The sequence below is a fragment of the Mus caroli genome, chromosome 2, assembly GCF_900094665.2.
Source record: "Mus caroli chromosome 2, CAROLI_EIJ_v1.1, whole genome shotgun sequence".
NCBI lineage: Eukaryota > Metazoa > Chordata > Mammalia > Rodentia > Muridae > Mus > Mus caroli.
In genome coordinates, this window is record NC_034571.1 from 115516009 (window position 1) to 115529313 (window position 13305).

General features: G+C 39.7%; 1 protein-coding gene across 1 annotated transcript in view; it reads right to left on the minus strand.

Moving 5' to 3' along the window:
- Window positions 1-13226, minus strand: part of Slc30a4 (solute carrier family 30 member 4) — a 21613-nt gene extending 8387 nt beyond the window's left edge. Inside the window, exons 1-3 of the mRNA XM_021156115.2 lie at window positions 12516-13226; window positions 5130-5276; window positions 291-444 (exon numbers count right to left, since the gene is read on the minus strand). Of these exons, the coding sequence (XP_021011774.1) occupies window positions 291-444; window positions 5130-5276; window positions 12516-12906 (692 nt within the window). The 5' untranslated portion in view covers window positions 12907-13226. The remainder of the gene's footprint in view (window positions 1-290; window positions 445-5129; window positions 5277-12515) is intronic.
- Window positions 13227-13305: the final 79 nt, after the last annotated feature.

Genomic DNA, 13305 nt, shown 5'->3' on the forward strand with positions numbered 1-13305 from the left:
GGAACTCACTTTGTAGACCAGGCTGGCCTCGAACTCAGAAATCCACCTGCCTCTGCCTCCCGAGTGCTGGGATTAAAGGCGTGCGCCACCACGCCCAGCTCTACTTAAATTCTTTAGTGTTAAACTCTGAGACACATGGACAAACTAACAAGTTTATAATGCTTCATTTTATTATACTTCTAAGTAAAACTGACTGACTATATTTTTAAGTATGAACATATTCCATGGTCTGAATACATGCATGTGCAATAATCTTTTGGCTCATAGTATGTGAAAAATATTGTGCTTACATTACATTAACTGCAACTCCAACAGCTGCAGTGATGAGCATGACATCGCCGTTTATTTCATAGTTCATATGGATGGTTCTTTGCACAGCCTCATATAAGAGGAATCCCATAAGTACATACACCAGCATTACACTGATCATGGCCGACAAAACCTCTACAAAGGAAGACAGAAAATGCAGGCATCTTCAGCACAACGGTTACACTTCATACCAACTAGACATTGTTCAGTCTCCTACTTACATTTTCTTTACAGAGGAAAAAGCACTATTATTTTTGTCATACAACATTTTTTTCTTAAAGTATTTAGCAGTTTGAATGATTTAGATCCTTAACTAATTCATATCCATCCTCTCTCTATTCATATCTCCATTCACAAGGTAAAACTGATACAGAAAAAGAAAATTTAAATGGCATAAAACATACAAGATTATCAAAGTTTGCTATACTATAAAATATCAAAGTTATTGTACTTGGCATGAAAATGCCAAAGTAGAAGCTTCAAAGATTATGTGAAAATACTAGATCCTTTGTTATTCTCTGACTTAGTGTCTTTTTCTTTCTCTTTATAGCATTTACTATAATTTGTGATTGTATTTGTGTCTATGTGCACACAGAGTCACCATGTCTCCAGACCCTTATTCATTCATTCATTCATTCATTCATTCGTAACTAATGGGTACTCATTCAGTCAATGAATAACTATTTGTCTTAACGTAGACCATTCACAACAGAAGCATATATGTGTTTGTGGGTGTTGCATAAGTTACTGGTCTAATGTACGTATTTGCTTTGTTAATGCTATGATGCCAATAATAAGTATATTTCACTAAAGTTACATGGCAATTGTCTTTCCACTGTCAGAAAGAACTAAGCAAACATCTAAGGCATGTTGCAGAGATCTATAAAAATATAATGAACACAGAGATATCCTCTCTTCCACTTTCTTTTCCACTCTTTCCTGCCTTCTTCCAATAGAAGATAGGAAGAAAAAAACAGTAGGGTGTGTTGGATTTACCCAGGCCTTCCGAATTAGTGTTTGTATTTATCTCAGCCAGAGTCCAGCTGCACTCAAGCTGATGTTATAGGGATTTTCATCAGTCTATAGTCCAGAGTCTGTCTCTGGGTTTCCTCTCTTTTATTACAAATTGCTTCTCCTACTCCTGCTTTTTCATCACTCCCTATACCATGCTACACTGCCAACTATGGTCATGCTGACTTATGGTATCCAGTGTTAACCACTTCAGTCATGCCTTCCTTATGCCTCAACTTAAACTCCCATTTCTAGCAAGTTTTAGAGCTTAATTCTTTTCCAGTAAAAGGTCATGTGATATGATTAAATTTGCAATAAGATGTGAATGATAGAAAGCACAGCTTTTGATATAGGAAGGAGAAAGCTGTTAAAATGAATCACAACTAGGTAGAAAGTTTATTAGTATTATTTTTTGATGTTTATATGAAGGAAATGCTTCCTGTTTCTCTAGTATCAGTGGATAAAGCAACAAACTACACAGAATTAGTTGTAGCCAAATCTTGCCCAAGACACATCTAGCTGGTTCTGACCACGATCTCTGCTCAGCAGCAAACATTATGAGCAATACCTGTGCTATCAACTTGCCATTAACACAGTCTAAGGATTTAAATGATCAAATCATAAACACTGCTTTCTATCCTAACCACAAACAGTGCTGCTTAGTATAGTCTTTACATCAGTATAGTCCCTGAAGATCTGGAAGAAACTTCACATAAAAAAGCCAATTATTAAGATAATCTATACAGAGAAAGGCAGAAAGGGTGAAGCAGGATGGGAGCTGCTGTCTTCAGAATGACATACTCCCTTAGAAGAGAATCTTTTTCCTCCTAAAGATTTGTGGTTCATCCTTTCATCTTAGCTCCAACCTTTGTCTCTGCAACTCCTTCCATGCATATTTCATTCCCTATTCTAGGGAGGAATGAAGTATCCATGCATTGGTCTTCCTTCTTGATTTTCTTGTGTTTGGAAGTTGTATCTTGGGTATTCTAGGTTTCTGGGCTAATATCCACTTATCAGTGAGTGCATATCAAGTGACTTCTTTTGTGATTGGGTTACCTCACTCAGGATGATATCCTCCAGATACATCCATTTGCCCAAGAATTTCATAAATTTATTGTTTTTTATAGCTGAGTAGTACTTCATTGTGTAAATGTATCACATTTTCTGTATCCATTCCTCTATTGAGGGACATCTGGGTTCTTTCCAGCTTCTAGCTATTATAAATAAGGCTGCTATGAACATAGTGGAGCATGTGTCCTTATTACCAGTTGGAACATCTTCTGGGTATATGCCCAGGATAGGTATTGCTGGATCTACAGGAAAGGATGGACCATCCAGAGACTGCCCCACCCTGGGGTCCATCCCATAATCAGCCACCAAACGCAGACCCTATTGCATACGCCAGCAAGATTTTACTGAAAGGATCCTGATATAGCTGTCTCCTGTGAGGCTTTGCCAGTGCCTGGCAAATACAGAAGTGGATGCTCACCGTCATCTATAGGATAGAACACAGGGCCCCCAGTGGAGGAGCTAGAGAAAGTACCCAAGAGCTGAAGTGGTCTGCAACCCTATAGGTGGAACAACAATATGAACTAACCAGTACCCCCAGAGCTCGTGTCTCTAGCTGCATATNTAGCAGAAGATGGCCTAGTCAGCCATCATTGGGAAGAGAGGCCCCTTGGTCTTGCAAACTTTATATNCCCCAGTACAGGGNANNNCNNGGNCAAGAAGTGGGAGTGAGTGGGTAGGGGAGCAGGGTGGGGGGAGGGTATAGGGGACTTTTGGGATAGCATTTGAAATGTAAATGAAGAAAATATCTAATAAAAAAGATTTGTGGGATCTCTTTCATTGTGGTTTTATTAAATCCAGTATTATTAGCTCTCAGAGTAAAGTGACATGCCCATAATCAAGTAAGTCCTGACACTTAAATACAACACATGAGGCTTTAGTTCTTTCCTTCTCTCTCCCCACATTAACCTGCTGCTGTTGTAGTGTAGTGTAAATAAAGAAAACTCAGAATGATTTCACACCATCCACAGCTATACATGAAGCAATTGAAGAGACTGTGGTGACAGCTAAGAGAAGAGGGGTATGAGCTCTCCTGCTCACCTGTACCATAGAATGTAGACTATTAACAAATAATGATAAAAATTAGTCAAACATTTTCAAGACTGGATATTCCAAAGAATTTATACTGGCCTTTCTGTATGCAGACATACATGTTACTAAGAAGCCTTGAGTTCATTTTAATTTTTTTCAGAGAATGAGTGAAGTGGATTAATAAAGAATGAAGATCCTTATTAAAGTGCTGGCCACTGCCCTAAATGCTTTCCAAATAGTAATTCCCTTACTGCCCTTAATAACTTTATGTGGGAGACACTATTGTAGCATCCTTTACAAACAGAAAATGGAAGCATGAAGATGTTACAGAGCTTGAATAAAGTCAGATTGTTAGGAAGTGAGACAACTAGGATTTGAATCAAGCTATTGGTTTCTTTACTGCCTTTCACAGGTGTTTGTTTGAAAACACCAATTAGAAGGCTACAATCAATAAACCCTAATTGTGTGTGTGTGTGTGTATGCATGTGAGTGCATATGCTTGCTAAGACCAGAAGCAGCTATTAGCTGCCTTTGTGTGTGTTGGGAACTAAATTCTTCTGTAAGAGTCATACAGATAGGGAGAGGGTTTGGAGTGATGGCACAGGAATTAAGAGAACAGATTGCCCCTTCCAAGGGAGCCAGGGCCAATGTCTAGTACCCACACAGATGCCCATAACAGTTTATAACTCCAGTTCCAGAGGATCTGATACCCTCTCTGGCCTCCCGAGGTACCAGGCATGTAAGTGGTACACAGACATACATACAGGCAAAATGCCTATAGACACAAAGTAAAATTAAGTATAAGAATCAAAGAATAGTGTTATTTAAAAATAAAATTTAAAGAGTAGTATGTGCTCTTGAGACATCTCTCCAGCCCCAGAAAATGTTATCTCTAAGAGTAGACAGAAAACACCTACACAGCTGAACACGACAACTGTGACGAAACCATGCTGATATTTACTACTAGAGATAGTGTTTGATTTGGTTCATTGATAAAGTGCCAATTTCTAATAACTCTAGCCCTATTTTCTGATTTCTTAGTAGATTCTCAAGGCAATAGCCAGTGTTCAGTTTTTATTCAAAAAAGCCGAAGAGTATTATTTTTATCTCAATTCTTTAATATGCACTATTAAATGCTGAATTTTCCAAACAGAAAATTCTTAATTTGGAGGTTCTATGAAATACCTATGGATATGGCCTGCCATGTAATAGTTCAAATAGTAATTTTATGTATTTTTAGAGTAAGTAGGTTTAAAACCACAGCAACAGCAAGAATCAGAGCTATGTAGGTAATAATTTAGATTTTTTTAAACCCTTGCTGAATAACATTGATACAGTGCAAAGTCAGTCACATAGCATATGTTGAACATATGATGAAAATGTTTAACATGGGCTTCAGTTGAAAAATTTAAAGTTTAAAACAAGCAGCAAATGCTTATTAGTGAGTCACCCAATCAGTTTTGCTCAGTTCAGTAAACTGGAAAGTAAGCCTCTTTATAATGGCATATTCATAATTCTGTACAACCTACTTAAGGAGGCCTAGCAGTATGTTCCACAGAAGATAGCGTTTTGGGATAAGTCTCATTATTTATTTTCATTTGCTTTGTTCAAAACCATTATCACTTTAAATATTTCAGTTAGTCAGGGTCATAGTTTATTATGGCTTTACGTGAAAATATTATAAGCCAAAATAAACTTAAGTTACCTACCTAGGCGATGAAATCCAAAGGTGAATCTTCTGGTTGGTGACTTTGAGGACAGCCACAAAGCAAGCAGAGTGAGTATGATGGCACTAAGGTCAGTTAGCATATGGAGTGCATCTGTCATAATTGCTAAGCTATTTGCCATGTATCCACCTGGGAGAAAGGGAAGGAAGGGTAACTAACAAAAGGAAGCCATCAACCTCAAAATGTGTAACATTCTGCAAAACACAACAACTAAATTTCTATCCTGATTCAACTAAATCAAAGTATTCTAAAGTTTCATGCAAAATAGTATAGATGCCATATCCTTCAACTTATATGAAGATTATTCCAGAAACCCCTTTAGGTATCAAAATCTGTGCATGCTCAAATATATTATATAATATGGTGTATTTGTATACAGCTTGTACATGTAAATCTATACATAGTTTATATTATTTCTAGGTTACTGATACCATCTAATACAATGTACTTATTTACACTGCATTATTTAGGGAATTACTACAAGAAAACAAGCCTGCATATATTCTATACAGACATATATTTCAAGCATTTTCCAGCTGAAACATAGATGTAGCACCTGTGGACATGGAATATGTAGGTATGGAAGGACCACTGCTCAAATTTCTGGTGAAAACCCCATTTCTATTAACAGGGTCTTCAGTGTTCATTACTTCATAAAGTTACCCATTAAATTGGCAGTAAAAATAAAAGCAGGATGGGAACTTTTGCTCAACTTATTAATTCTACGAATACAGTGAGTTAATAGCTACGGTATCTAAATACCACAACAAAGCAGAAAGAAGATATGCTTTCTGTTATTCAGGAAGGGTTGAACATCAAATGACAGAAGAATTCTATAAAGCTCATACTAGCACAACCCAAAGAATAAAAATTAGTTTAGCTTATAGTTATATAGATAATAATCTCTGAAAAGAGTAACAAAAGGAAAATATGGTGTAATTGATGGTATAGGAATAAGTATGGCACGTGCGTGCGTTTGTGTGAATGTGTCCACCACAACTCATGTTGATGTTTCATCTTTATTATGAGGTGTTAAGAAGTTGGAACTTTAAACTGATGGCTGGGTGATAATGTTAAATGAGACTCTAAGGGCAGAGCCTCATTTCAATAAGACTATGGCTTTAGAGGAAGAAGAGACCTGAATGAGGTCACATCTTCCTTATCGTGTTAACCCTCAGGACTGCTTTGAGACGATGAAAAGGACCTCAACAAATGCAACCTTTTGCTCTTGAATTTTCCAGTCTTCAGAAACACAAGGTGAATAAACTTTAATGTTTTATAAGTTACTTAATCTGTGATGCTCAGTTATGGCAACATAAGACAATATGTACTAGGGTCTGGTACAATTTGTGATTTCAGGCACCTACTAGGGATCTTGAAATAGATCCCCATAAGTGGGAGACAACCACACAAGTGTATGTATGCATGTATGTTCACAAACATACACATACATTTCCTTTTTTCTCCTATTAGTAATTTTACTTAATTCTGGGAAAGTATTTTAATTCATTTTCTATTATTGACTGATGATTGATTTATTGATTGATTGAGACAGTGTCTCACTATGTAGCTCTGGCTGGCCTGGAACTCACTATGGAGACCAAGGTGGCCTTGAACTGAGATCTGCCTGCCTCTATCTCCCAAACACTGATATAAGGCATGAACTGCCATGAGTGTTCCTTATTTTCTAACTTTTCTATAAGTTTTTGTTTTCTTGTTTTCAAGTGCCTTCTACGTTTTTATTGTCAACGGGTTCTTATTTTTTCCTTTACCCTGAATTTCTTTTGTAGAACCACCTTTTCTCTTCTAGATATGTGATATTATCTCTGAAGATACAGAATATATGATTATAACTGTTTTTTAAAACAGGGTTTTTATTAGCTTTCCTTAGTTTAGCCTTTTTGGTACATACATAATTCCAGAGGCACCTGGCACAGCTGAGTCCGGCCTGCTTAGGATGCTCTATAGTACAGTTGTCTTATGTGTGGGTCCTGAGGGGTTAGCATTAGCATCCCCTGGGTTCTAATAAAAATGCAAATGCTAGACAGGCATGGTGGAGCATGTCTTTAATAGCAGCACTTAGGAGGTAGAGGCAGATGCATTTCATTGAGTATGGGACCAGCCTGGTTTACATACTGAGTTCCAGGCCAGCCAGGGTTACACAGTAGCAAGACTGTCTTAAATTCCATACATGAATACACACTCTGGCTTATCCCAAGACTCCATTATTAGACTTTCTGAGGTTGGGACTTTGGATTCTCTAATGGCTGTGATGCACAGCAAAAATCGAGGACCACTATTGTGGTGGGGCCTGAGTTGATTCTCAGCTGAGGTGCTGGCTTTTGAGTGTAGTAAGCCAGTTACTCTGTTTCTTTTTCAATTTCCAAGACTTTTGCTGTTTTGTTCCCTTTCGTTTTCCCCATCTGTGTGAGGAGGGTTTGCCTTCTCCAGCAAGCCAAATCCCTTTAATGTAGTTTAAGAGATACTTTGAGATAGGACAAAATTAAATACACCAGTTCTTTACCTAAAAGTCAGTTTGTATATCTTTATGATTTTAGTTCCAATGAAAACATGTAAAATACGGCTTTTTTTGTTAACAAGTCCAAAGGATATCTTAGTTTTCATCTAAAAAGTTCTCTTATTTCCAATGAGAAATAACAGTAGTCCTCTTCACCCTATTCAGAAGCATGTATTCCAAGATCCTCACTAGACACCTGGAACCTTAGGTACTACCAAATAATGTGCATATACTATATATATATATATATATGCATATATAGATATCATAATATATGTATATATTTATATAATATATACATTTAGTTATATATGTATAATGATGTATACATAGTATATGTACACTATATACATTACATATATAAATATGCAATATATATGTTCAAACCTAAGATAAAGTTTAGATTATTTGTTAGGCACAGTAAGAAAGTAACATAATAACTAGTAATAAAATAGAATGGCTGTAACAATACACCATAATAAAAGTTACATGTGGTCACATTACACAAAGAGATGATTCATATCCTGGGCAGGATGGGGCAGGCCTCTGAGATTCCATTATAATACCTACAGCTGTGAGCAATTTAAACACGGACTGTTTAGTTCTTGAGTTTTCCATTTAATAACTTTGGATATGGCTGTCGTAATCTATTAAAACTGTAGAAAGTGACATCAATGGGGATGAGGGGGAGGCGCTGATGTAGTTTATTTCCTTGGATTTTGGGACACTTGTTTGCCTCTGTTTGACTTCCTAAAGTTGAAGTTCCTCAAGACGTGAGTTCTCAGGTCATTTTGTCTAATTTGGGGGCATCATCTATGCTGGCCTACCTACTAAAGCACAGGTTCACATTTACTAGCCCACCAGACATTCCCACTTGACTAGTCTTCATAAGCATGCAAATGAACATGTTTAAAACAGCCTTTGAGTCCACACCCCAATATTGCTCTGCATTCTCTTTCCTCTTCAAAATGATGTCTCCCTATGTATCTATCTGGTTAGAGAGAAACTCAGGTTCATCCCTGACCTGCTCGCTCCTCAACCCCCATGTCTAAATGTGACAGTTCTGTTCATACTCCAGGATGCTTTTCTGTACTTACTCTGGTTTGTTTCTAGCCAGGAGCTCTACAAGTCTGCTCCCGTCCTTGTACTCCCATTCCTTTCTTCACAGAACATCCACGATGATCTTTTAAGAAGTAACTCTCCTACTTAGAGCCCTCCACTGGCTTCCACTGAATTAGAACAAAAACTGCACTCATTCAGTGTGGTCTCTCAGGACTTGTTTATCTGGTCCACCTGCCTCCTTCCTTTATGCCAACCACACTCCAGTCATACTGGTCTTCTTTCAGTTTCTTAAAAGAACTCAAAGTTTTAGGGCCTTTGTTGTACTGTTTTCCTTGCTTGAATGATTCCTAATATCTTTTTTGTTGCTTTTAAATGCTCTATCCCATGCAAAAATGATATCCCACTGGTTAGTACGTCTATTCTTTTCTTCACAGAGCTTGAATATCTGAATTTAAAATGTAATGACTTGTAATGCCATGTAATGTTTTCCTTCTATATTAGCTAAAGAACTTCAGATAATAATAACAGTTTTGCTTTCCATTAGATATTTAGACCATGTAGGACAGTGCATACAAATTAACATGTAGGTACTCAAAGGAGACCTGCTGAAGGGAAGGGAGGAAAGGCAGATACTGTTCAACGTCAGGAGTGAGTCAGAGGTAAACCAAGATCCAAAATCAAGTCTCCTCTCTGAAATCTCTAAATGACTTTATTTTTATTGGTCCATACTTCCTACCTAAGATGATTTATTTCTAAGTTCTTAGATACACTTTAATAAGCACTCTACTAGATCCAGTCTAATTCTAGGTAACATTCTGAGCACGACCGTTCCTATCATTTCTGCATTATTTAATGAAAGATTCTATATTTGGATATTAAGTCAGTATTGGAAAGGAAACACCTATTGTGGTTTCTGAAAAACTTTTATTGAGTAAGAGCCTCTGGAAATGAGAAGTCAGGACAATTAAATATTAACTTTTACTTAAATGAAATTCTATCTAAATTAATTTCAAGGGAGAAAATTATGATTAATGTGAATAACTTCAAATACCCAATATCAACTTCAAAAAGTCTGAATGCTGAGCATTTTCACTGTGTTGCATTTGAGAAGTTCCTGGGTCTTAGTCTGCTGAAGTCATGAGATCATGTTCTGACTGCAGCTTACCATCTTTGCATTTTATATTACACATTTATAATTCTCCAACAGAAGAATTCCCTAAATAGAACCTCTATACCACCTTCTCTGAGTTTCAGGGAACATGTGGAAGAGAGGGCTGAAAAAAGTTCAGAGCTGGAGGATGGAGAGATCTGCCACAAAAAGACGTCTTCTCTATATGACATAGCTGTTGTACCCATGGACTCGGTACTACCGTGGTTACCTGATCAAGACCTGTAACAGGTTTGGCCCTGTCAACATTTCAACCAGGAAGAGAGAAGATTTATAGGGCTGCACCTCTCCCTGAGGGACTACTGACAGTCAATGGTTTCTGGGGAGAAGGGTGTCACTCTCTTCAGTGATGTACTCACTGCTAAGTTTCCCATGCTTCATAAGTCATTTTCTTCAATGCTCACACAAACTGTCCCAATTAAAGTCAGTGAGTGGGTCACATACCCAAAACGACAGGAAAGTGTGAGCCTTGCTAGGAAGAAGGGTTCCAGTGTGAAAGGGAGCAGGAATGTATATGATGATATATGTAAGAGAGGGGGTGTGTAAAATGATTAAAATTCATTATAAGCAAGTGTAAAATATTGAAGAATTTTAAAAATGCAATTAAAAATTCAACAAAAGCTCACTTACTATGTCTAATTTGTATCATTTACTGTTTTAGGTATCAGGATGTCAGCTTATATTTCAGTCAAAAAATTAAAATAATAAAAGACATGTAAATAGAGTTCAAGTGGGGAAAATAAGATGCAGAGGTTTATCCCAACAGTGAAAAACATGTCTTTCAGAGATGTCTTTTGAAATGAAGTATGACTAACAAGCAGTCAAGGGACAATCTGAGAAAAGGCAGGAATATAAAAGCTCAGGCCAGAGGCTAGAGAGGCTCAGTGGTTAGGAGAACTTGCTACTCTTGTTCTGGTTCCCAGCCCCTAGACCAGGAAGTTCACACTCACCTGAAGCTTCAGCTCTAGGGGATCTGATGCCTCTAGGCACTGTACTCACTCACCAGCACACTCACCCTCCAGTGACCCATACCCTCCCCACACATACACATAATTAAAACTAAATATTTTTGAAAAAGCTGGAAGATGGGTGATATGCCACATATAGTCTACTAGTGGGCTGAGAGATAACTGAAGACATTAAAATATAGCATATACAATTTGTGTTTGCTATGCATATACTCGTATATGCAGATATGTACATACCTATGTCTACATGTGTAGTATTTTACCACAGTCTACTTCCTATTACATAGTCAACAGAAGTTTGAAAACCTTTGAGAAATCTGCTCTTATTTATGAAAGCCTTAAGGGCAAGAGAGAGGGAGCCCTGAGAAAAGGACCATGACCAGTACAGCTAAGTTGACACTGGGGAAGAATGATGGGACATCAGGCAGAGAATGTACATGAGTCTTCTACACACAGCATTTTAAATCTGGGTTTCCAGGTCTCTTCTTGTTATGGCTCATCATAAGAGACAACATGAGAGAACTGTCTCCTCTGTTAATGCCACTTTAGAAACTGCCACTAAGGAGTCGGCAGTGTGTTCTCTATCTGAGAACTGCATCCATGGATACCATCAATCATGAATGGAAAACATCTGAAAAAGTAACTCTGCCTCAGCGTTCGCCATTCACAGACTTGTTCTGCTCATCAATCTCTCAATGAGTCAGGATAACAACTACTTAAATACAGCATCAAATTTGCATTTTGTAGTCAAAATGATTTCCAAATGCTTTAAAGTACAGAAGGACACATATGTAGGTTATATGCAAATAACTGCTTCGCTTTACGTAAGGGATCTTTACATAAGGCGTCACTGGATGAGGCAACCTGAGATTCAGGTTCTAGAGGGGACTCCTGGAAGCAACCCACCTTGGACATCAAGGGACGACTATAAACTAATGCGACAGTAAAAATAAGGTCTAAAGCAAGAACCTTAGAGTGAGAAATTATTATCTGAAATCAGTTAAAAAAGGAGAAAGAAAGCCTAGCTTCTGCAGCTGCCGGGGAGACCTCTAGCTCACTGTAGATACTCCTTTTAATAATGAACTTTTAATTAGTTGGCTGTATAGAGTTTTGTAAAGCCCTTAGCTATAAGCTCAAAAGGAAGCGGCACAAATAAGCATCAAATAACCAAAATGTTGACAGAAAGAAAAGTCTGGCACTGTGGATGGCTCTCTCTTTTCCCAATAAGATTCCTCATAATCTAATCCCTTCAGAACTTCTGTGTGAGGAAACAGGATGGTGTTCAGTAACATCCCTTAATACTATAAAATTCTGATTCTAATCCATGTCAGAATTATTTTAGACGTTGAAAGATAAACCTGGCATTTTATCAGAATCTGTAAAAGGAGAAGTTACATGATATACAGTCAAGATAACACCCTAAACCCTACAGTAAATGGCACGCTGTTTATGGGAGTTACAAGATCTACCTGCAAGCTCTCAGTGGGCGCTCACGGGAACCGCACTTTGGAATCCCGTGTCCTTTTCCTATGGACCCACGAAAGTCTAGATACTCAGCAAACTTCCTGAAAACAAAGTTTCCACCTCAACTCCGGCGTAGCTAACAGCTGGACAAAGTCAAAGGCAAGCGAGGCGGCGGCGACACAACTCACCTACAAGCTCTCCGATCATGAAAAGCAAGTAGAGGACGGCAGCGATGGTCAGCCTGGTCTTCACCTTCCTCTGCTTCAGCAACTCGCGCCGCTTGCTGCAGTTGTCACAGGGGTCCATTTTCAAACTCAGCTGACTGTTGGTTAAAGGTAAGTCCTGGTCCAATAAGGAGTCATCGTCGGCCTGGAGGGCCGGGTGCGCCCCGTTCACAGGCCTTTCCGGGGCTTCCGAGTCATCGTCGGCCACCACGACTCGAAGTTTATTAAAGCGCGAAAGCCCCTCGTCGCTCACCTCGTCCGAGAAGTCGAAGGCGCTGGTGTCATTTAAGAACAGCGGCGTGTCGTCTTTCCTCAGCAGGGATTTGAGGCGCTTCCACGCGCCGGGGCCGGCCATGGCAGCGGAGGGGCGGCCGGCGACTCCGCCTTCACCGGCGCTCGGGCTCCTCAGGGCACCGCGGCGCGTCCCTGCCCATCGTGAGGAGAACGAGGCACCGCTACTGTCGCCGCGCCCCGGCCGCGCGCCAGCTCCGGACTCGGCGGCGCTCGGCTACCTGCGGGCCACCGCCGCCGCGCATCCCCGCCCGGAGGCTCGCGCTGCTGCGACCGGGGCCAGGGACCCAGGCCGAGCCCAAGCCGCTGCACCCGCCCGCCCCGTGCGGCTGGGAGGCCGGCCGCGGGGTCTGACAGGCCCGGCCTCCTCCGGCCCCTGAGCGAGGCGGCGCGTGCGCCCGCGAGGCGCGAGGGGAGGGGTCGGCGCGGACACGCAAGCCGCCGCTTGGGGGCGCGCCGAGGG